This window comes from Mchenga conophoros, linkage group LG14 (assembly GCF_057382185.1).
Source record: "Mchenga conophoros isolate Kocher_MC1m ecotype Shallow Benthic linkage group LG14, M_conophoros_male_GT1.1, whole genome shotgun sequence".
NCBI classification, from domain to species: domain Eukaryota; kingdom Metazoa; phylum Chordata; class Actinopteri; order Cichliformes; family Cichlidae; genus Mchenga; species Mchenga conophoros.
Window position 1 is genome coordinate 19,158,203 of NC_140539.1, and position 24,726 is coordinate 19,182,928.

The 24,726-nt window shown below is 40.0% G+C and overlaps 1 protein-coding gene across 2 annotated transcripts in view; it reads right to left on the reverse strand.

The window, feature by feature from the left end:
* Positions 1 to 13,994: 13,994 nt before the first annotated feature.
* gucy1a2 (guanylate cyclase 1, soluble, alpha 2) overlaps positions 13,995 to 24,726 on the reverse strand; it is a 54,829-nt gene continuing 44,097 nt past the window's right edge. For both annotated transcript variants that reach the window (XM_085245702.1, XM_085245703.1), the window contains exons 9-10: positions 19,216 to 19,370; positions 13,995 to 18,994 (exon numbers count right to left, since the gene is read on the reverse strand). In XM_085245702.1, the coding sequence (XP_085101828.1) occupies positions 18,775 to 18,994; positions 19,216 to 19,370 (375 nt within the window). In that variant the 3' untranslated portion in view covers positions 13,995 to 18,774. The remainder of the gene's footprint in view (positions 18,995 to 19,215; positions 19,371 to 24,726) is intronic.

Consider the following 24,726-nt stretch of genomic DNA (forward strand, 5'->3'; position numbering starts at 1 on the left):
TTGCATTTATCCACGACACCTTAAAGGCTGGTCCATGAAAATATTGTTGGGCATAAACTGGTCCGTGGCGCAAAAAGGTTGGGGAACGCTGGTCAACATGACACATCAGAAATATTGAGTAAAAATGTTGTTCAGTGCTATCAGGTCACAAAAATCTTGCCCTGTTAGTATACACCTGGGATCGGACAGTTTTCAGCTTTACTTGAGCCTCAGGTGCTGACAGTCAGTCCAGGACAAGTTCAAATGAATTAAAAACAAAAGCAAGATTTCAAAAAACAAACGGGGTCAGCTACTGTAGGCCAACAAATTAGACCTTAACCTTATAGCTGTGGTATCTGAGTCTACACTCCAGTCACCTTGATTTAAATTTCCTGAAATCTAACTATAGGAGAGATAACCAGAATATTCATATATTATTTCCATTAAATAGTCTGATATTCTGAATATTTTAACTGCAGATTACAGGGAGTGCAGAATTATTAGGCAAGTTGTATTTTTGAGGAATAATTTTATTATTGAACAACAACCATGTTCTCAATGAACCCAAAAAACTCATTAATATCAAAGCTGAATGTTTTTGGAAGTCGTTTTTAGTTTGTTTTTAGTTTTAGCTATTTTAGGGGGATATCTGTGTGTGCAGGTGACTATTACTGTGCATAATTATTAGGCAACTTAACAAAAAACAAATACATACCCATTTCAATTATTTATTTTCACCAGTGAAACCAATATAACATCTCCACATTCACAAATATACATTTCTGACATTCAAAAACAAAACAAAAACAAATCATCGACCAATATAGCCACCTTTCTTTGCAAGGACACTCAAAAGCCTGCCATCCATGGTTTCTGTCAGTGTTTTGATCTGTTCACCATCAACATTGCATGCAGCAGCAACCACAGCCTCCCAGACACTGTTCAGAGAGGTGTACTGTTTTCCCTCCTTGTAAATCTCACATTTGATGATGGACCACAGGTTCTCAATGGGGTTCAGATCAGGTGAACAAGGAGGCCATGTCATTAGTTTTTCTTCTTTTATACCCTTTCTTGCCAGCCACGCTGTGGAGTACTTGGACGCGTGTGATGGAGCATTGTCCTGCATGAAAATCATGTTTTTCTTGAAGGATGCAGACTTCTTCCTGTACCACTGCTTGAAGAAGGTGTCTTCCAGAAACTGGCAGTAGGACTGGGAGTTGAGCTTGACTCCATCCTCAACCCGAAAAGGCCCCACAAGTTCATCTTTGATCATACCAGCCCAAACCAGTACTCCACCTCCACCTTGCTGGCGTCTGAGTCGGACTGGAGCTCTCTGCCCTTTACCAATCCAGCCACAGGCCCATCCATCTGGCCCATCAAGACTCACTCTCATTTCATCAGTCCATAAAACCTTAGAAAAAACAGTCTTGAGATATTTCTTGGCCCAGTCTTGACGTTTCAGCTTGTGTGTCTTGTTCAGTGGTGGTCGTCTTTCAGCCTTTCTTACCTTGGCCATGTCTCTGAGTATTGCACACCTTGTGCTTTTGGGCACTCCAGTGATGTTGCAGCTCTGAAATATGGCCAAACTGGTGGCAAGTGGCATCTTGGCAGCTGCACGCTTGACTTTTCTCAGTTCATGGGCAGTTATTTTGCGCCTTGGTTTTTCCACACGCTTCTTGCGACCCTGTTGACTATTTTGAATGAAACGCTTGATTGTTCGATGATCACGCTTCAGAAGCTTTGCAGTTTTGAGACTGCTGCATCCCTCTGCAAGATATCTCACTATTTTTGACTTTTCTGAGCCTGTCAAGTCCTTCTTTTGACCCATTTTGCCAAAGGAAAGGACGTTGCCTAATAATTATGCACACCTGATATAGGGTGTTGATGTCATTAGACCACACCCCTTCTCATTACAGAGATGCACATCACCTAATATGCTTAATTGGTAGTAGGCTTTCGAGCCTATACAGCTTGGAGTAAGACAACATGCATGAAGAGGATGATGTGGACAAAATACTCATTTGCCTAATAATTCTGCACTCCCTGTATGTTTCATTTACTTTATTTTTTTTAATACAGATTTTCTATAGGACAAAAATAACAATGCACATGTATGTACATAGCATACTCATTTTATTCACAGAGTCAAGCGGATGTTACAGCTGCTGTTTACCTCTAAAATTACCCTTGTTGAAGCAGTGAGCAAAAGTCTTGTTTTAAACACAACAGGAGCCTGTGTCCTCCAGAAGGTTGGCCAAACCAGCAGCAAAACATAAGGCACATCACCCTGTGCCCTGTCGTGGTGACGTTAATGAAATAAAATAAAATAATAAATAATAATATCTCTTTGCAGGATACAGCCATGCTGCCCTTGAGTGCGGCCTTTATCAGGACTTTCAGGGACCAGTGAATGCTAATAAAAAATAAGTCTAAAGATCAGATTGCCTCTCTCAGATTCCCACCATAGACCCAAATGTTTGCTCCACATTTTATATGCATGTTAGACATTCTGTTCTGACACAGCTCTGAAGCATCTACGTGGATGAAAGAAGAAATTTTAAGAGTAATAGTGAATAGTTTATGGCAAGAAGTCAACCGTTTCTCACCATAGACATGTCTTTTCTTCCCTCGTAGCTCTGACCACAAAGGTTAAAAAAAATCACCCAAACATAAATATGCCTCGTCTACTGTTTGTTAGCATGTGGATGAATGCACGTATGCACACATGACACAGGCACAGATGTTGTTACAGCTGAAGAAGAGGACACTGACTAGAACAAGTTCCCAAATGTCACATGTCAAACAGGTCAGCGGTATGTTTGTTGTTAAGCTCTGTTTCAACTTGTGAATGCGTGCAGACGCACAAGGTCAGACTAACTGTTTATACATCTGTTAGAGTGGCCGGGTGTACGTGGCTGCGCGTCTTGAATTTAACGAGAGCTGACTGAGATGATCAATTAATCTATGTTCCAACGACGATAAAGAAAATGCCACTTATAAACATTTTACACTTTTAATTCACTTTCCGTGTATGTTGGTAAAAATAATCCCATATTTAACATCAGAGTATCTCTGCAGTAAAATTGCATCTGTGAATAGTTTTATAAAGCCTTTTCCATCACCTCCGCTTAAGGGTAGTGGCTACATTAGCCAAAAGTCAAGCTAAGTTGCATTGTGGGTAGTGTAGATAATACATTTTCATATGAATATGCAGGAAACATAAAGAGTGGTCTCTCTGTACTTCTAATAGTCTTCATTATGATGATAATTTGTCCATCCTCTTCAGACAGATGGTATTGGTGACAAATGCTAAATGCTATTGTCAGTCTACAGTTTGCTACATTTGCTAATTAGAAATAAAATATAAAGTGCAACCAAAGCTGAATATTACTTGGTGCTCAGGTCCGACGGCTGTAAAACAAACCCAAATCATCACCCCTCCACCACCGTTCTTTACAGTTGGTATGAGGTGTTTGTCCTGATGTGCTGTGTTTGTTTTTCATCAAACATGGTGCTGTGCATTACAGCCAAACATCTGCACTTTCATCTCATCTGTCCAAAGGACATAGTTCATGAAATCTTGGTTTATTTAAATGTAACTTTACATCCCGTACTTGTTTCGTCTTTTTCAATTTTCAATTGTCATGAACTTTAACACTTAACATGCTTAAGTAAGGCCTGTAGAGTCTAAGGCTACGTTCACACTGCAGGCGAAAGCACATCAAATCTGACTTTTTTGACCCTCTGCGACCCATATCCGATCATGGTATGACAGTGTGAACAGCACAAATCCGATATTTTCAAATCCAATCTGGGTCACTTTCGTATGTGGTACTGAATCCGATACATATCTGATGTTTTAGAAAACGACTGCTGTTTGAACGGTCATGTCGCATTAAATCCGTCTTTTACGTCACTGACAAAGACAGACGCAAATTATCAGCGCCAGAGAAGCGCCCAAGAAGACATCGTGAACGCTTCCTGGCCGTCCAGTGTAGATGTTAGTGAAACTGTTGGGAAGACAACGTTGGAGAAACGTTGAAACTGCAGATTCTGACAGAAATCCGCAACTATCAATGAGTGATGTGTGCACATTGCACCATCTGACCTGGACTTGACTCCTGGAAAGATTGTAGTGTTACTAGAATCCTCCAGTCCAGCAAACTGCAAAACTATTGATTTTACAGAGGTTCTTAGATCAAATGCATTTGATTAGCAGCAACTAGTTGCTAATTACTCTCTTAATTGCTATGGAAACAATAAGAGTAAACTTTTTTCCACCGGACTGCATGGAGTCCATGAGTCTATTTCATAGGAGTGTATCGTATTACATCCTTCCTTTCTTTCCCCAAGTCTGTTATGGCAATCAAATTAAAGCAGTGCTTCAAAATTATGTTCAACTTATTAGATTATCCGAGATTTATTGCGCTCTCATAAACTCTCTGTCTGTTAAGGTTAGTTGTGGACAAAGACTAAACACTCCAGAGGAAAAGATAGGTAGCAAAAACCAATACTCACTCTCATTTATCACTGTTTTTGCTGTTTACCAACTCCTGCAGGAAAGATATGAAGCCCCATCTGCTAAAAAATCTACGTCGGCCGGCTGGTTGCTTACTGTGCCTGCTGCTGTGTCATGCTGTGCTGTGGGATTTTTAGAGTACTTTTGTTAGAGGCAGCAGCCTGCTTCAGCTGAAAAATGGGAACAGTGCATACTTAATATGATAATGTGAAAAAAAAATAAAAATCACTTACTCTCAAACTCTGGAGAAGTTTACACAATATTTCCTAAAAATGGGTAGAAATCCATTTTGTTTGCAGTTTGTGTTTTTCAACTGCCTCATGTCCGAGTCAAGTCAATGAAGATAATGCTTCACAAATACATACCTGCACGTGTAAGAATAGTAGATCTGCAGGCAAAATAAATAATAAAAGGGGAACACGTCTCTTATATGGTCAGTATAGGTAACACATGTGCAACAAAAGTGATGTCGTTCTCTTTTATATAACTTAAAAAGAATACAAGTCAGTGAAGGTGAGGTCCATCTAAATCACCCTCATTAATACAGTGTATGCATGTAACAGTGAATCCCCAACTATGTAGTCTTACACAAACATGCAGCAGATGGTGCATCCCAGTTCTAATTAGCTGGGTGTTTGTAGTAATAATGGATTTCTCTCATAATTTATAAAGAATGATTAGATTATGGAGAAATCTGATTGGTTTAAATGAGTATCTAATGAGCGCATGGTAATGAGGTTACAGGATGTTCCAGGATGTAGTACTGAGAGCGTATCCTTAAATCACTCTCACCACACACGCACAGTCATGTATACTTTGTTTCATCAGCTGTGTGTCTGTGTCCTGCTGCTTCCTTTGAACACCCTTGGATTGACTCCAAACCACAAAACATAAAACATTGAATTAGATACAGTTGCTCTCTGGAGTTTTAAAAGGGATGCATTGTGTATTAGTGTGATTTCAGCTATGTAAAAAGAGCATTTTTCATCATTTTTCAAAAACACATTAGGTGTCCAAAGTGATAGATGATAGATATTAGATAAGTGGTTTAACGTGTTGGAGAAGACGCTCACATATTTCCTTCTACATATTTCTATCCATACTAAGGCACAAATGTTTAAACGACAATCAGAAATGTGCTAAAGTGGAAGATGTTTAGCTCAGTGAAAGTAGATCTGGGGGACAGTTTCTTTTGAAGTATGCATAGGCATGATGAGCATCCATACATCAGCGCTGCATTTATGATTCAGCAGGTTTGACAGAAAAAGTGTAAAAACCACATTTACGTGATTTAATTGACTTTGGATGTGGGATGGTTGTTGGTTGTTGTTGGAACCCCACAGTCTGAGTATTGTTGCTGAACACATCCACAGTGTACCCATCTTCTGATGGCTTTATAACTTCACCAGCACATTTGAGTCTGTGGCCTTCATCAAGGTCATCAAGGAATATGTTGAAAACAGCACTTTAAATACCATATACTTGTTTGAGTAGAAAAAAATCCTAATAGGAACAACCAATCATATGTGTCCAGCATACCCACCAATCTACTCAAAATTTTTGATTGTGCAGGGGAAAAAAGCAAAATAAGCAATCGTGTACATCTAATAAACTAATCCACCAATGGAGCGTAAGTGAGGATGGGTTGGGAATATGGTCATAGCATATAATTGAGGAGTGACCAATGTCCAGCCTTGGTAATGTTTAGTACTTAAAGAGAAAAAGTATCAATTTCAGTGGTGTGTTGTGATTTCATCATCCAGTGTTCCTAACATCCACTATGAAAGATCATGACTGTGCAGCCAACAAATTTGCAGCAACTGTGTGATGCTATCACGTCAACATGGACCAAACTCTCTGAGGAAGCTTTCCCGCATTGAATCAATGCAGAATTAAACGCCAAAAGAGGCTGATGCATTAATGCAGTGGACATTCTATTTGTTCCAAGGCTTAGGATTATTGGGTGTTTTCAAGTAATCCTCTTTATATATAAAAAAAAAAAACATCCAGCACGCCCCTGCGGGCGGTTTATCCTTCAAGCTCGGGTCCTCTACCAGAGGCCTGGGAGCTTGAGGGTCCTGCGCAGTATCTTAGCTGTTCCCAGGACTGCGCTCTTCTGGACAGAGATCTCCGATGTTATTCCCGGGATCTGCTGGAGCCACTCGCCTAGCTTGGGAGTCACCGCACCTAGTGCTCCGATTACCACGGGGACCACCGTTACCTTCACCCTCCACATCCTCTCGAGCTCTTCTCTGAGCCCTTGGTATTTCTCCAGCTTCTCGTGTTCCTTCTTCCTGATATTGCTGTCATTCGGAACCGCTACATCGATCACTACGGCCGTCTTCTTCTGTTTGTCTACCACCACTATGTCCGGTTGGTTAGCCACCACCATTTTGTCCGTCTGTATCTGGAAGTCCCACAGGATCTTAGCTCGGTCATTCTCCACCACCCTTGGGGGCATCTCCCATTTTGACCTCGGGACTTCTAGGTTATACTCGGCACAGATGTTCCTGTACACTATGCCGGCCACTTGGTTATGGCGTTCCATGTATGCCTTGCCTGCTAGCATCTTGCACCCTGCTGTTATGTGCTGGATTGTCTCTGGGGCATCTTTACACAGCCTGCACCTGGGGTCTTGCCTGGTGTGATAGACCCCAGCCTCTATGGATCTTGTACTCAGAGCTTGTTCTTGTGCTGCCATGATTAGTGCCTCTGTGCTGTCTTTCAGTCCAGCTTTGTCCAGCCACTGGTAGGATTTCTGGATATCAGCCACCTCCTCTATCTGCCGGTGGTACATACCGTGCAGGGGCCTGTCCTTCCATGATGGTTCCTCGTCTCCCTCCTCTTTCTTGGGTTTCTGCTGCCTGAGGTATTCACTGAGCACTCGGTCAGTTGGGGCCATCTTCCCAATGTATTCTTGGATGTTCCTTGTCTCATCCTGGACTGTGGTGCTGACACTCACCAGTCCCCGGCCCCCTTCCTTCCGCTTAGCGTACAGCCTCAGGGTGCTGGACCTGGGGTGAAACCCTCCATGCATGGTAAGGAGCTTTCTTGTCTTTATGTCAGTGGCTTCTATCTCCTCCTTTGGCCAGCCTATTACCCCAGCAGGGTACCTGATCACGGGCAGGGCGTACGTGTTGATGGCCCGGATCTTGTTCTTACCATTCAGCTGACTCCTCAGGACTTGCCTGACCCTCTGCAGGTACTTGGTGGTTGCAGCCTTTCTAGCGGCCTCTTCATGGTTCCCATTTGCCTGCGGGATCCCCAGGTACTTGTAACTGTCCTCTATGTCTGCAATGTTGCCTTCTGGTAGTTCAATCCCCTCAGTTCTGACTACCTTCCCTCTCTTTGTTACCATCCGACTACACTTCTCCAGTCCGAACGACATTCCAATGTCATTGCTGTATAGCCTGGTAGTGTGGATCAGTGAATCGATGTCTCGTTCACTCTTGGCATACAGCTTGATGTCATCCATGTACAGGAGGTGGCTGACAACTGCTCCGTTCCGTAGTCGGTATCCGTAGCCAGTCTTGTTAATGATCTCACTGAGGGGGTTCAGGCCTATGCAGAACAGCAGTGGGGACAGAGCATCTCCTTGGTAGATCCCGCACTTGATGGTAACTTGTGCTATGGGCTTGGAGTTGGCCTCTAGTGTTGTACGCCACATCCCCATTGAGTTCCTGATGAAGGCTCTTAGGGTCCCATTGATCTTGTACAATTCTAGGCATTCCAGTATCCAGCTGTGGGGCATTGAGTCATAGGCCTTCTTGTAATCAATCCAGGCAGTGCACAGGTTGGTCAGTCTGCTCTTGCAGTCTCGGCTGATTGTTCTGTCTACCAGTAGCTGGTGTTTTGCACCTCTGGTATTCTTGCCAATTCCTTTCTGTGTCCCGCTCATGTATTGACCCATGTGCCTGTTCATCTTAGCCGATATGATGCCTGACAGGAGCTTCCATGTAGTACTGAGACAGGTTATTGGTCGGTAGTTGGAGGGGACCGGTCCCTTCTTGGGGTCCTTGGGGATCAGGACCGTCCGGCCTTCAGTTAGCCATTCCGGGTGTCTCTCGTTAACTAGCATATATATATATATATATATATATATATATATATATATATATATATATATATATATATATATATATATATATATATACAGACTGTGGTTAACAAAAAAAAAAAAAAACAATTGCTGTCCTATACATCTGTGAGATTAACAAGTATGTCACATATGGTTGACCACAGCCAGTAAAAAAAAATGAATTAATGCATAATCTGAACTCTAATGCGTACAGTCCAGCAAAAATCCTCAAAAACACAGGAGGTGGATGTCTCTGAGGTGGTTACAAGCTCTTACAGACACACACATGTAAATAGACACAGAAAAACATGCAGACCCACACAAAGAGGTAAGGTTCAAAGAGCCTTACATGGTTGCCTCTGTGATCTTTTAATATGCATGGATCAGCACTAATCCTCGACTATCCTCATCCCGTTTCCACTCTGGTGACCCTGGTAGAACATTTCAGAGCGAGGCAGGACATGGGTATTATTGGGTCTTTGGGATAAATTCACCCAAGGTTTCTGTTTACTTGACGTCATGTCTTTTGTTCTCATTTGGCGCTTTCATTTGGTTTCTTTTGAATATTCCACTGTGCTGTAATACAACAGCAGGGTCTAAATAAGGGCTGTGGTGAAGAAAATTAGCATTAACCTGGAATAAGTGAATACTGTTTAAAGTTTTTACTGTGCTTCAAAGAGAAAAATGAAGAAAATGAGAGAAAGTGACTAAGAGAGTGATGTGCAAATCACCAAGAGATAACTGTGGTATGTGATGGATGAGAGAACGATGGAGGGAGGGGGAAGATTAAAGAAGAAAACAGGTGAGAGGGCTTTGGTGATTCACTATTGAGGACTATGCCCTTTTGGCTTAAAGTGCAGCAATGAAAACATTGCAAAGATACAAATATACCCCTGTGCTGGTTGGCAGTGTGGACACACCCTTTTAGCCACGTGATAGACCTGGAATGTGTCTCTAAAGCACTTTGGGTCAACCTCTGTTGTTTAAATGTGTTACAGCCTTTAAATAAAACACAAACAGGTTCAGACATTTTCCATATTTGAGGTATATTTTTTCATTACCAAAAACATTACTTATTTATCACAATATACTGATACTGCACTTGGAGGATAGAAAGAAAGTATCGATCATGTCACATTAATATCAATACCAGCATTGAAATTGATGCTATTGATACTTGGATCGATCCGCCCACCTCTGGCGTCTGACAGTTTATTGGCTGACAAAAACATCGAGGAAGACGAAGGTCAATCCTCGTCATCAGCATGCTGCCAACCACCAGGACAAAGCAGCTGCTGATTTTAAATCATAAATCTTTTCTTAGTATTTCGTTTTGTACACAAAAGATGGATATATAGGTGAAAGCAGTGAGAGAGTGCCTCATACCTTTCATTTTTCAAGTTATTTCCCATTTTATTCTTGCGATCTTTCGTTCTCGTGTCTTCTGTTAGTTTTCCTTTGTCTGTGTTTAAGCTGCCACATTTGTTCCCACTTCCTATACATGTGCCTCCTGTCTTTCACCTGCCGCTCAGCGTCCCAGCATTTCCCAAAAGTCTTGTTAATATGAAGTGTATGAACCTTTGGAGTGTTTGTGGGTTTTGCTTTTTGCCTCTCCCTTGTTGGCTTTGTTTATCTTATTTACTTGTGCATGACCGCTGCCTCTCTGGATTAAGGATATGGATTTTGGATTTAACGTTGTCTCTGGTGTTATGTGTTTGGGTCTTCCTCCTCTTTGAATTGGTGCACTACATTCTCACCGCAGTCGGGTAATCAAAAATTGAAGAAAAACTATTGAAGGGAGGAAAAAAAACACAGCCTATCTCTGCATTTTGGGTTTTCTGAGAGTAAAATCAGAAGTAAAGATGACCATTAGGCACTGCTGCAGATGTTTAATAACAAGAAAAATTATTATAAGAGGCCTGATTAAATTTTACTAGTAAAGTCTACATATTGATGTAGGAAATAAAGGTGTTGGGTTATGAACCAGTTCTCTTACAGGGTTATGATTTAACCCTTGTATGGTGTTCGGGTCTGTGAGACCCGTGTTCAGTTTTTTTCAAAAGAAAAATTAAACAATTAATTATTTTTTCACGTGTAAATGTGTTGTGTCTTTCCACTCACTCCACTTGATTATAACTGATTTATTTATAACATTTTATATAAAAGAAAAACGAGAAGCACATTAATTCATAAATGTGATCTAACAAAGGTAAAGGGAAAAAATTAACCATGTTTGCTGTTCATATGTCTTGTAATTGGGATGAAGTAAACATCTGTTGAGTAATTTAACATAAAATTGTTTGATAGTGTTAATTTGGAAAGCCAAAACTCTAGCGGGTCCACCAGACCCATGAACACTGGCTGAGTAACAAAAATACGAACACCACACAAGGGTTAATATTTGTCAGGATGTGACTCTGGGCTTCGGCAGTAACGCTACAGTTTAAATTTGGAAAGATAAAATCTTTGTGTTCAATTATTATTATTTTTTATCTCCATTATAGTTTAAAGCCAGAGCCACTGTACAGCACATTCTCACCACACATTCTTATTTTATGAAATTTAACTGTGAGAAAAAGTGTACGTAGTGGCAATTCTGCAGTCTTTTGGGGCCACCGTGTTTATTTCCAGACCAACCTGACCTGCTAGCTATGCTATATAGTGTCCCAGTGTCACCAGGCTGCTCTGGCAGACAGTTTAAAAGGTATAGTAAATAACTTTTTGAGGTTATTTAATAGGGAATATAATGTAAATATGCATTAAGTTTGAAGTTCATTTGAACCTTGACAGCATGCTGTGTGACAGTTTAAGGCAGAAAGAGAAGGCTTACAATCGGGCTAATTTTTGTATCTAATTTCTGCATAAAATACAAAAACATGAAATTGTTTTAACAGCAACATTGTAACAATTACAGCTAGGAAAATTAAAGATTTCATTAAAGTAATTCTTTAGTAATGGATAAGACAAAAAAAACCTTCTCAGACTACAAAAAGGCTAAGCATGATGCTTTTGAACACAAATCACAGTTTTTAAGGAAGAGTACAGTTTATGCGCAACCTTTTCTTAGAGGTCAGTCAATTCTGCTATATTTTTTCTGCCATCATTTTTCCCACAGAAATTCTCCCAAGAGGTCAAGTAGAGCACACCATATGCTCCTCAATGAGAATCAGAGAGCAGAGGATTTCCTCTACAGATCCATCCATGAATAATAACTACATAATTCATTCAGATGCACATACCCTCACCCCACAACAACATAATTCCCTGTTGAACTGCTAATACTATCAGAACCTCTATAACTCCTACTTAATTGAGCTAATACGACTGGCACAGTGTGAAAATAACCTGACCTTTGTTCATTCATTCTTACCTACATTGTTTGCGTGTGATTTCCATTAGTACCTGCTCGACGTTATGCCGAAGACCACATTCACCCACCTGATCAGTGAAGATGATCTGCACGAAATATTCAAACCTCCCAGAGCCAATTAGGGTAATGGGGGTGTATTTGCATAGTTAGAAGGAAGGGGGAAAGATAAAGGGAGAAGGGACAGATGAAGGGATGGAGGGATGGAGGAATGAGGAACAAAGGTAAAAAGAAAGGAAAACATCATTGGAAGGTTCATAAAAATCTTTGCAGGCTTCTGGCTGTGTCGTGTTCATTGACTGTTACAACCAAAGCTGTCATCACATTACCAGCAGCACTGCAATATCTGAGAGGATTGATACAGTAAAATACACAAAATAAGCAAAAATAACTTTTAAAATGTTACATGGAATTGATATTATTTAATGCATTGAATGAAGGCTGGAAAAATTTGGCAGATAATAGTAAACTTAAACTCTAGTTAGTGAGAGACTATGCATTCTTTGAGCATCATAGCAAGCAGACAGTTTGTTGAGTTGAAGAACATAAGACACACAGAAGTTAGAGAATTAAAACCTTTGGGTACTTTTAGAAAAATAAGTAAAATACTTTTATTTTGAAGACATTGCAATTATTCAGCAAAGAGATCATTTTCCTTTGCAGCACATGTATGATCCTTCAAATTGCTTTCATAATGTTATTGATTGTATTGGTTCTGCATTTCAACAGGAACAGCCTTTATCTGGTTCAATGAAACAGCCCTGCTATTGAGCGCATATACTCTCTGTTACATTGTCAGAACAAACTGAGATGTTTAAGCCGAACTGAACCGTCATTAATGTGTAACGCTTGTCAGCTTCTGTTTTCAAACACAACTTTAAGGTGGAGAGAAAAAAATGTCTTGATGCATGCTCAATCATCCAGGTAAGTAAAGGGAAAGCCCATCTCTGAATCGAGGAGGGGGCCTAAGGATACATCTTACACCATCTTACAATGCTGTGTGAGTGACAAAACATTTCTCCCACCAAAAACGCTACGTCCATTTACGTCCGTTTTGGGATTTAAGGTGGAGAATGAATGGTGATAGGGAGCTTCAATAGTAACAAGACAAATTTATTAAGACATTACTTTTCGATTGTTTATCTTCTGATTTAGAGATTAACACATCCACACGTCTGCACATGTCACACTACCTAATGCTGTGATTGCTACTGAAGTGCAAGCTCAAAACACTAAAGGCCTATATAATAAATAAGTGTGACAGTGCTTTAAACTTGCATCGCTTCCAGCAGCCAGCAGGAGGCGACCTCTCTGGCAGCACAAAGATGTTGAATTTTTGTTTTTTTTTAATACAGCGCTATTTTTATTTCGTTAAAAAGGTAACAAATGCCTTGTGTTGCTACAAACATTTCGGGTCTTAGTGAGATCTACCTCTTGCTTGTCATTTCCACTATGAAAAAAACAGGATATTGGCAGACAAAATGCTAAAGGCTCCAAAACAGCAGGTAACAATGCCCGTGGCTCACAGTGGTACCATCCCCTTATACAGCCTGAGAGAGTTGGCAGTGATGTCACCTGGTCTCTGCATATTTAATCATATTATATAGTCTGTAACCTGTACACCAGGAGCACAGAAAAAAAAGAATGAAAAGCAACAGGAAAATGCAGACACAGGGTATCACACACAACATAGCAATGATTGAAAGTGATTACTCTTAACAGCCTATAAACTGGCTACAGCTACTCATTCAACTATCAAGTGTCACTTTACCTTAAACCTGCCTGTTTCAGAATTAAGTGTTAATATTAATCCTTGAGCATCTCTTTTCTTGAAGAAGTAAAGTTTGGTCACAAGATGTTCACACAACCTCTAAAGTGTCAAATTTGATTTGGTATAATAATAAAAATAACAATAAAGTCTACTTTTTGTTACAATTATTATTTATGCTAATATGATTTTAGTTTTTAAATTTTACCAGAGTTGCACACAAACACCGTCTCACACACTCATTGACATGTCATCGCACGCATTCACAGTAACAGCCACAGGCTTTGTTCCTTATTAAAGATACTTGGTGTTTTTTATTTACATCATATAAGACATAAGATGTGCCCTTAATGTCAGTCAGAAACCAACAGTTGTCATCATGCCCCTTCCATATACAGTGCACCTAATTCCAACAGCAGGGTCAAACGGGGTTCATTTCCAGGTTCAGTTTTGCTATGTTTACAACATAAAACACCAAAGTACAAGAGCCTCTGCAGACTTTTGAATGTGATTATAAACCACTGGGTCTCAAATGAAATGATTAATTAGTGCTAAATTAACCTATGGAAGCTACTATTTCTCAAAGGTTGGAGCTGAACATAGAAATACAAATCTTTTGGCGGACCCAGGCATCAACCCTCATTTGTTTCTGCTGTTAAAACTAGACAGTTAAAACAAGCAAAGTCCAGTTTCCCATCATCTTTGACCCTTTGTACTGTATGTCAGTGGGGGTGAAGCTGAACTTGGCAACAAAACAGTTTATAACAATGTCCTGCAAAAAACATAGCAACTTTATTCTTCAATAAAAATGATATTTTCATGCTATTTCAGTTAAAGAAAATGTTTCATGAATGCATCATCAAACAAAATCATTTAATTCAGTAAAACACAGAATGAAAAAGTAACAAAAGTGTCTATATTTTTTAAGTTCTTAAAAAAAGAAGAAGAAGACATTACCGAGCGCATGAAGGTTTTGTGGGACAGAGGTGCGTCGAGAAAACCAGCCTGCCTTTAGATGGATGAAACATACTGACAGAAAGTATAAAGCTGAAATAAAAAATAAGGACAACAAAGCAGAGATTCTTGTTTTGCTACAACTCACAATTCACTTTGGAATTATACCAAAAAGAACCTGCAAAGTAATCGTAATACAATTTCAGGTTTGTTTGTTTTTTCCCATTTGGAATACATTACATAATTAAAATTGTACAGATGTTGCTAATAAGTGGTGTTTGTAGTATCTCCTATTTTTTGACCCACACACGCACAAAGTCACGCAATCAGGCACGCAGACAACAGCTGGAGGAGTCATGGATGTATTTGGCTTTGTCTCACTGGATGTTGGACCCTCACACACTGACTTAACAGTATTTGTTCATGTTCATTATTTGAGACAATTTATACACTATAGCTCAGTTGTATTGCCATTGTTACCTTAAAGAACGCCTGTGTGTGAGTAAGTCACCGACTTGTGCATTGGTGTATCACTGTAAAGAATCAGTACCTGCAACACCTCTGCTTCTAAATAGACTTGTTAGATCAGGCCAAACATTTATTATTATGCCAAGAATCTACAGACTTGGAGATGTAAGGACTGGACACAAGTTGTGTGGGTGTAATGCTGGTGTAACGTCCTATTTTAAGCCTACCAGCAAAAATTTAGGCACTGCACTACATTTATGCTACAGTAGATTTATCAAGTATACATTAATTTGTCTATGCATTTTCGCCAGGATGACAGCTGGGAAGTACTTGTACATTTGTATGCGAAAGCCTGCCCTGTAAAAACCTTCCCCCAGGCTCAGTAACGCAGCTGTCAAATACACTTAACAAGGTTTCTGGGGGGTTATCTTACTGGTGGGTACAACACAGTAGTTGAGTCCTTCCAAAAAAAGAAATCAATGCAAATATTGTTGATTATTTGCAGCGATAACACAAAATTTTAGGTAGAATTTAAAGACACTTTGAAAATTGTGGTTTCATATAAAATCACCCTTCTGGTACCTCACAGAAAAGCTGTGAAAACTAACTTTATGGTCAATTAAAAAAACAATAACCACCTTTTTACTTTCCCTGGCTTTAAAGACCGACTTCCCTTGACTCTGGAAGACCTGATGAACACCATTATGTCTGACATACACGTTACTTTTGACTGATAGGCTTGACACAGTTTATGTAAAGAGAAATGCTAATCTTCTGAGCCACTGATGAATACTTACATAAGATGCATGTTTTGCTGATGTCTCAGATGGTTACTGCAGATTCTGGTTCTCCATGCATCATACAAAACGAATGGACGGTCTTGGACAGATTTTTTTTTTCTCTGCTGCCGCAAAGTGTAATAAAAATGTTTAGCAACCCCCTACGCAAAATAATCCACTGATTTAAGCTTAAAGTTGACAGATGTCTTTAAGTGATAAACTCTAAGCTTAAGATGGCAAAGCTGTCCCACTAAACAACGGCACCTAGTTTCATGTTAATAAAAAACTTTTTCGCTGTGTTGCAACTCGTAATATTTTTTTAGGCAAAAAGCTACGCTGCCATGTTTTTGACTGATGTGTTTATTGTCTAGCCAACTGTAAGCCCTCTACTGCATAGCATACACTTTAGAAATAGTCGTTTTTGTTAATAGGAAATGTGGGTATGATGGTGACACGTAAAAAAATATTTAATTAAATTAAAATGTGCAAGCTTTGTAATGCTTCCTCCCATCTGAGACTCTGCTGACAGAATTTTATGGCAATAATGAACACTGGCAGTTTAAAAGGAAATCTGTGCTGTTTGCCCTCTTAACACCATTTCCATCAGTTTGGAACAACACATAGTTGTGCTGGTGAATGTCTAAGTTAGAGGGCAGAAATGGTATTTGTTATCTCTTATATCAATGGGTTTCAATGTGTAACCATTGTTTTTCCTCCCTGCTACTACTGCGAGCTATTAAGATGTGGAAAGCAGGAATAAAACCTGGTGTTCGGGCGTGTCTAAATACACATTTGGCACTTTTTTATTTTATCTTGTTGGGTTCAAGCAACAAGAATGTCATTTGGCAAGATGTAGTGAATTTGCGACATCCTATTTCTATTAAAATTATGAACTATAATCTGTGCAGGAGTAAACCAGTGACGAAGCCATTCTTTTCTTTCGGAACAGATGTTATTATCAGTTTATTAAGTAAGTTAGATTTAAAGCAACATGAGCAATAATGTGATGTTGTCAAGCATGGAAAGGAAGCAATGAGTACCGCTCATTTGGATTTAAATAACAGATCTTATGCATGTTTTTTGCTTGTTGGGGGCCATCCATTAGTAATAATTTCATTTAGGCTGTTATCGCTGTTCCCTTCATATCATAATAAAAACATTTCATTTAACATCAAATATATATCGATATAATTTAAACTATAACCCCGTATATATTTTTTTACCTTAATCAACCATTTAAACTGATATAAACATTTTTTTACTCAACTGTTTAAGAACACTGGCAGCACTTTAAAGTAACTATAAAATAATACCCAAATCTGCCGGGGCTATCAAATATACAAAGACTATTCAACTTCAAACCTTCAGCTCCCGCTGCATGATGATAGCTTATGAAGACTGTCTCAGATGAATTTGCTTGACATCGCTTGATTTTCTTGAGCAAATTATACTCAGACTACTACGTAATCTGAAACCTGGTGGTTGCACCTGATAGGGCTAGTAGAGAACTGCATACTGTATATTAAAAATATAAAGCCGTTAAAACAGGTTATGTGTGTAAGTGTGAACTGTGTAAGATACGCATACTACGACTAAGTGAATAATTTGGCACAGTACTGTATTATAAGTACTATTTAGTGTGTAGTATTGGATCTGGACACAGTCGAGTGAATGCAAATTAAAATATCTGAATTCTTTGAGGAAGGCTTGATTTATCTTGCCAACCAATCATTACCATCCAAGAGTGAAATGTACAACAAATACAAAAGTGGCTTAAAAGCATTGGCAAATGTCATTCTTCCTTTCATGTCATTAACCGTTTTTTAAAAAGTCATAAAACAACTTAAAACATGAGATAAATTGAGCGATCCCTATATTTTCTATAGTATATATATAGTTCAATTCATCTTATATCTGTCCAAATTTGAGCAATAAAAAGGCACTGAGCTGGGAATAATTTTCAGACCTACACATATAATATGCAATGAAATGGCTGGACTTGGGTTGGTTATAGTTTTCAGTAGGCTAGAAGTAGACAGACCTATAAAGTCAGCCTAATGCTCGTGGTTTTGGCATTTGTCCTTAGATGACTACTAAATTGTCTCCTTTGTGCCTCTCATTAATCACCCGCCACCACAACCAACTTCTCCTAGGTTGATGCTTCCTAATATAACAAGTAGCAGTTGTTAGACGTATGTTTGGTAAAGCATGACGTTACATAGAGACAGCTGCTAGGGGAGGAAGGGGTTGCTGTGTTGTTATCATCCTTGTAAAAGTGGCCATGATGCACAGCAAACGTTTATGGCAATGTTGCCATCTTGCAAAAATTCACCCAACTTTATACTCAGCACCCAGTTTGTTAATGGGAAGTGGATTTGTTCAATTTGCGCAGTTCCATTTCTATTGAGTGCAATTACGGTCATATGTTTGGTCTATCCCCAGGCTTTCTCCAAGCATTCCCGTGTTTAGACGCAGGTCAGAGAGAACCAGATTCCAGGTCTGGAGCTGAGGAATCCAGCTAGATCATGAAGGTTTATATTAAGGTTTCTCTTCTAATTGATTCCATCAGTACACTTCCCTGGGGGAGGGTCCTTGTGAGACTAGCGCAGTAGCTGTTCCTTAAGTCTTTTGAACCGTATCTCTTTTGCTCAGGAGAGACGAGGGCATGTTGTTCTTCTTCACTTATGATGAAAGCCTTTTCAAAGTTTCATTCATACAGGCCATCCCACAGGTCTGAATCAAAGTTTTTCTTAAATAATGCATTTGCATATCCAAAGATCTGTGTAATTGGTTTCCTGCACAAGTTCAAAATCCAGTCACTAACATAATAATTAACTGTGTAACCTGGTCTGTGTATGGGCTCTACAAACTTGTTTCTCTTAGAAACATGGTCCCAATACTGTAGGAGACTTTCCTCATAGAGGCCGGAGGAGCGGAGCGAGAGCTTGTCAGTGAGGCGTGACTGTGGGATGTGCCCGCCTCCAGGAAGTAACATGTCCCTGGGATCTCTTTGGGAAAATTCTCTGGGAGGTCCAGCCTTGAACGAGGGACAAATGAAAAAGAGCGGTCGTCTTTTAACAGTCTGTTGAAAAGAGACGAAAATAAGAGAAGATTAAAAAAAGTAAAACAGAGGTCAAGTAAAATAACATGAATATTAAATCAAGTTATGATCGAATAATGAGTCACACTAAAACAGTAACACCAAATAAAAAGCCTGTGAGGGCGTATACTTCCATAATTTAAGGTACTGTATACAGTATATATGAAACACATTTTTATGCAACATACAGCACAGGTACTTACTGATACGTTGTGGGACTAACATTGATACACCTGGGATGGCTTCCTGATTCAAACTTGCTGGCCAGCGTCACATTGTTTCCAAATAAGCAGTAGCGTGGCATTTTAACACCGACCACACCTGCCAGCACCGAACCTGTGTGAATACCTATCCTCAGCTGAGACAGAAAGGAAAGAAGGTGGTGGGAGAAGAAAAAAACAGAAGTGGAAGGTATGTTAAAGCAGTGAAAGGATTTCATGTGCATATCTTGGAAGCACGCATGCACTTGGCATTAAAACAGACTCTATACAGCGGTTTTACTTGAGTCTGTTTACAGTCCAAAGAATATTACTGTCCGCATCAAAGTTCAGAGCAAGGCGCCCAAACTGAACTCGTCTTGGCCTCTAAAACGAGTAAACAAACCTGCCACTGTTGCAGATGTTCATAAATTTGATTTCCCTGCTGAACCAGGCTGATGCCATTAATTTGTTTGCTGTCTATCCTGCAGTACAAAGGCTATGTTGTGTGCATTGATCCGATAAATGGAAACTGTAGCGTCGTAATCATGGTTCCATATTAGTCTGGATGTTATTACCTAATCTGATATCCTGGAGAAGCAGATTTTTTGAGAGATGAAAATCTTAAAATAGCATGAGCATGAGAGGGAAATTAATCAAATAAATAATTGATTTCATCTCCACTTGGTAACAGATCCATGGCAGCAACGCGGTGTTCGTATTATAATCTGGCTGAAGCATGAATCTATAAATGGCTGGAGTGAAAGCTATCTGGCTATCGCTGCATTTCATGGTCACTCAACCAAGCATTTATTTCTACCACTCGGGGACAAGTCATTGTGGGGGTGTACATGTCTGGCTGTGCGAACAGACCCCTCCCAAATAAGCCAGTGCTACCGAGTCCTGAAGTATTTGAAGACTCTTTCTACAATAAGGATTTTAAAACCATATTTTGACTTATTCGACACACCAGGTAAGTATTCTTTTTACCTGGTGCAAGACCGGGCTTGTTATTTTTCGATTCAGTATCGCAAACCAAATTAGAGAATCAGATATGAAAATACACAATAAAATATATCCAACAGCTTTTACAACTTTTCCTAACTTTTACAGGAAAGTCAGACTTGTTTGGTCTTTCTTTACACACACTGGAGCGCATTTTGGAAAGACCTTGGGAACTATTTTTAAAAACAACTCAGACGATCGACAGCGTAGTGAAATTGGTCCGGATACAGTGCTGCACTAAAACTTCCTTGCAATTCCGCTAGTATTTGTCCACAGTCCCCCATAGTTTGCATTGAAGAAATGGAAATTATTTGTCTCCCCTTAAAAGTACAAGTGTGCCTTTTGAAACGTGTTGGTTGCAGCAGTAAGGGAGAACTTTTTTCCTGTTTCTGGTTTCAAAACCTCTCAGTGACTGTCTGTAGACAAATCTGCATCTTCTGTGCAAACTACCAAAGCAATGACCCTCTTTACAACAATTTCACCAGCAATCTCCAGCAGACTCTTGTCAGCTGGTCAGGGAATACAAATTTTTCCCTAGAGACCAGAGGTTGCCACGTGGTTGCCAGCTGAACTCTAGGGCTGTATGATGGAGGTCCTACTAACTCCTGTCTCTCGTGCTGGTTGTAACTGAAGTTCACTCTTTTGTCACATCTTTTTTGCTTGCTTGGTTTTCATCTTGTATGTTGCTTTAAATCCTGTAATATCCCTGGCTTATCCCATTGGAGCTCTTGCTGTCATGCTGATTCACATTATTGCTACAGTTAGACAGGAAACATGCGAGACAGACATACCTACATCTTTACTACAACAAGTAGATAATAATAATAATAATGGATTGGATTTATATAGCGCTTTTCAGGGCACCCAAAGTGCTTTACAATGCCACTATTCATTCACACACTGGTGGAGGGAAGCTACAGTTGTAGCCACAGCTGCCCTGGGGCAGACTGACAGAAGCAAGGCTGCCATATCACGCCATCGGCCCCTCTGGCCAACACCAGTAGGCGGTAGGGTAAAGTGTCTTGCCCAAGGACACAACGACCAGGACAGAGAGCCCGGGGATCAAACCGGCGACCTTCCGGTTACAGATATGTTTCCCAACCCCCTGAGCCACGGTCTCTATATTTGTTTACCAATACGGTGCTGTGAACCTTGAATGTTGTGTCATTGCAACAGCGTGATTGGCTGATATGTTTTCTGGTTCTGCTGCTGACTGGCTCTTTGAAGGCTGGGAGCGGAACAACCGTGGTCTATGGTGTTGTTGGATGCTTTCATAGATTTCTATTCAAGATTCCTCATAATGTCTCTGGTGGAACCCAGTAGATTTCTAATGATCTGTTTGAGCGTCTCTTCACCTTTGTAATCAATGCCACACTGTGCATTCCAGCACAGTGCATGGTAGTCATAGCAACAACAGCCGAGTGGAGTAGTGAGAGAGAAGGAGCAAGACAGATTGAAAGACAATGGAGAGGGAGACAAAATAACCCTATAATTAGATGGCAAAACCTTGACAGCAGAGGCGGAGAGACAAAGGAAATGAGAGAGACAGAAAGCACAGGAGAAAGGTGCTGCTAGGTGCACTAGTGTGACCTATTTTTGTAGCTAAACCGCTTACAGATGGCCATGTACTTGTCTGTCTCTACAACAGACACTCACACAAACAAATCTACATCCAGCGCCCACACTTCTCTTTCTTTCTCAGTCTCAAAACACAGACACTGTAAAACTCATACACCCTTCCCCTCCCCTTTTCGCTGTGAGTCAGCATCCATAGCACATGGCCTTCAGTGAGCCAAAGAGCAAATGGCGCAGCAGCGCAGACGACCAATCGCGTTCTAGCCTCTGGCCAAGCTGACAGAAGCACAAAGATGGAGACAGACTGAGACACAGAGAGGAGGGAGTTGTTGTTAAAGAGTGAATATTTCTCATACAGTCATTCAGCAGTTTGTAAGTTTTACTGAGGTAAAACACATTTAAGGAAACTGCTTTAAGGCTCAGTTAGGTTTCATTTTAACATAACATCAGTCATTCTTCGTATTGTAAGGTATAGACCCTATAGCATTATCTGAAAAAAATACCTAGTCATGCAAACAGTTTTAACGAAAAACAATTGTTGGCAGGACCACTGTCTTAGACTGCATTAGCTTTGGCTAGATGTACCGAAAAAACTGGGAGCTAGGGTTAGCCAGTGTAAGCAAAAGTGCAGCAATACTTAAGCAAAGTTAAGTGAGATTTGTAATTCTGAAACAGTCAGTTAGCTGATTAGTCAATCATTAAAAAAGTCAAATGGGTCCCGCCTCCTAAACATGCTATGCAACCATCTCTTTATAGCATTGCAAAACTGAATGTCTTGGGCTTCTGATTGTTGTTGAGACAAAAGAAGCAATCTGAATGATGTTGCCATGTGCTCTGAGAAAGAAAGAAAGAAAGAAAGAAAGAAAGAAAGAAAGAAAGAAAGAAAGAAAGAAAGAAAGAAAGAAAGAAAGAAAGAAAGAAAGAAAAAACAGAAGCCTTTTTTTAGACTTTGAAACTGGAAAAAATGCCTGTTAGAGATTATTCCCTAATAGGTGACACTTAATATTAAGTGCCTAATAATTTGTAACAATTCGGTGGTCATTGACAAATTTTATAGAATAGACGAGTAGGCATGCAGGGAGGAGCGGGTTGGTATAAATCAAAAAACTGTGCATTGCTATTTTCTCTTATCATCATATCAATATATTAGAGATTAAAATATATAATTCAGAGAGAAGTTGTTTGACAGCAACACAATGCATTTAGGCATGCAAACATTGTGAAGATAAGTTCAAAATGAGGATCAGGATGCGGAAGAAATGTGATTTAAATAAATGTGGCTTGGCTGCAGGTGTTGGAGTATTTGAAAAACTGCTGGTCTAATGAGATTTCCCCATAAAAACCATCAATGATGTTGCAGAGAGCAGTTCTCTGGGTGCAAATGCCTTGTTGATGTCAGAGGTCAGGGGAGAATGGCCAGACTGCTTGAAGCTGAAGAAGGCAAGAGTAACTCAAATAACCATTCGTTCCAACCAATATATGCAGAAGACCATCTCTGAACCTTGAAGGTGTTGGACTACAGCAGCAGAAGACCACGCCAGGTGCCACCCCTGTCCACTAAGAAGAACAAACTGAAGCTACAATTTGAATGTGTTCACTAAATTTGGTGAATAGAAAATCGGAAAACCATGCCTAGTCTGATGAATCTCCACTTCTGCTGCGACATTCAGAGGGTAGAGTCAGAATTTGCCATAAACAAAATTTAAAGTGTCCCATCGCGCCTTGTATTAATGGGTTATGCTGCCAGTAGTTGTGTAATGGTACAAGTTCAACGACCTTCAACATCAAAAGAGCCATTTTATCCCCTCCTACCAAATAACAGGAGAAAAAAAATAAATAAATAAAATATATATTTTTGTTTTCCCCAAACCTTGTCGGAACAACAGATGAGGGGCTAAGGAATAGTACCAACTGAGCATCGTTTACATGCAACAACCTGCCGGGTTGTTGCATGTAAATGTCCTATACAGGTTGCATGGACGTCCATGTCCATTTCTCAGTTCTGCAGATGCAGTCTCTGTTTGCTGGGGATAGGCCCACTAAAAAAGAATAACAACTGTTTAGTTTGAATATAAACCTGCATACAGAGAGTGTTAACACAGTGTGTTTTGTGAAGTATATTTGGTGAGAAAACCATTGAGGTTTGGGAACAGTTCCTATTAGCCGCAGCAAGCACTACATCACTCCCGTCCACACCTGCTCACCTACTCATACACCCACTCATACACACAAGCACACGCATACATACAGATCGTGGCATAGACCTGTAATTGAGGCAATAATGTAGATAAAAACAACATACGGCACAATGTTTGGTTTCTATACGTGAATCTCTCTTGACATCTCCTCTGTATATGTCTCTGTGTCACTCGATCACTTGCTCAGTCTTCTCTCCGTGGCTAAACATTTTCTCTCACTCCTCTCTCACAGCTCTCGTGTTAGTTTGCATAACAGTGCAGCATTGGCTGGAGCTGAGTGCACTCGCTGAACACCATTTGTCATGCTGAAGTGTTGAATATCTTTATGCCAACATAAAGTGATGAGAGATAAGGAGGAGAGCATCACAAAGCGTGCAAAACAGGGAAAGCAGAACAAGACTGCATTTCGGGATGAAGGGAAAAAAAGAAAGAGGTGAAATTAAAGAAAGGAGTTTGAGCCAGGCTGCGGAGGAGTCGGCGGGGAGATGAGGAGGCGGAGGTGAAAGATAAAGAAGGGAAGGGGAAAATAGAGAGAGAAAGTGGGAGAGCAAGAGAGCAGGCCAAAAATGCTTGGCAAGGTCTTTCTATTTTAAGATGGATGGACAATGTTAGGAGCATGCAGTACACAGAGCAGCATTCTCTCTGTTATTTAACATTTGTCCATCTTAGTCTCTCTTACACTTATGCCTGGTTTGTGGGTCTTGATGTTTATTGTTCCTCAATTTGTTAAAGTCACAAA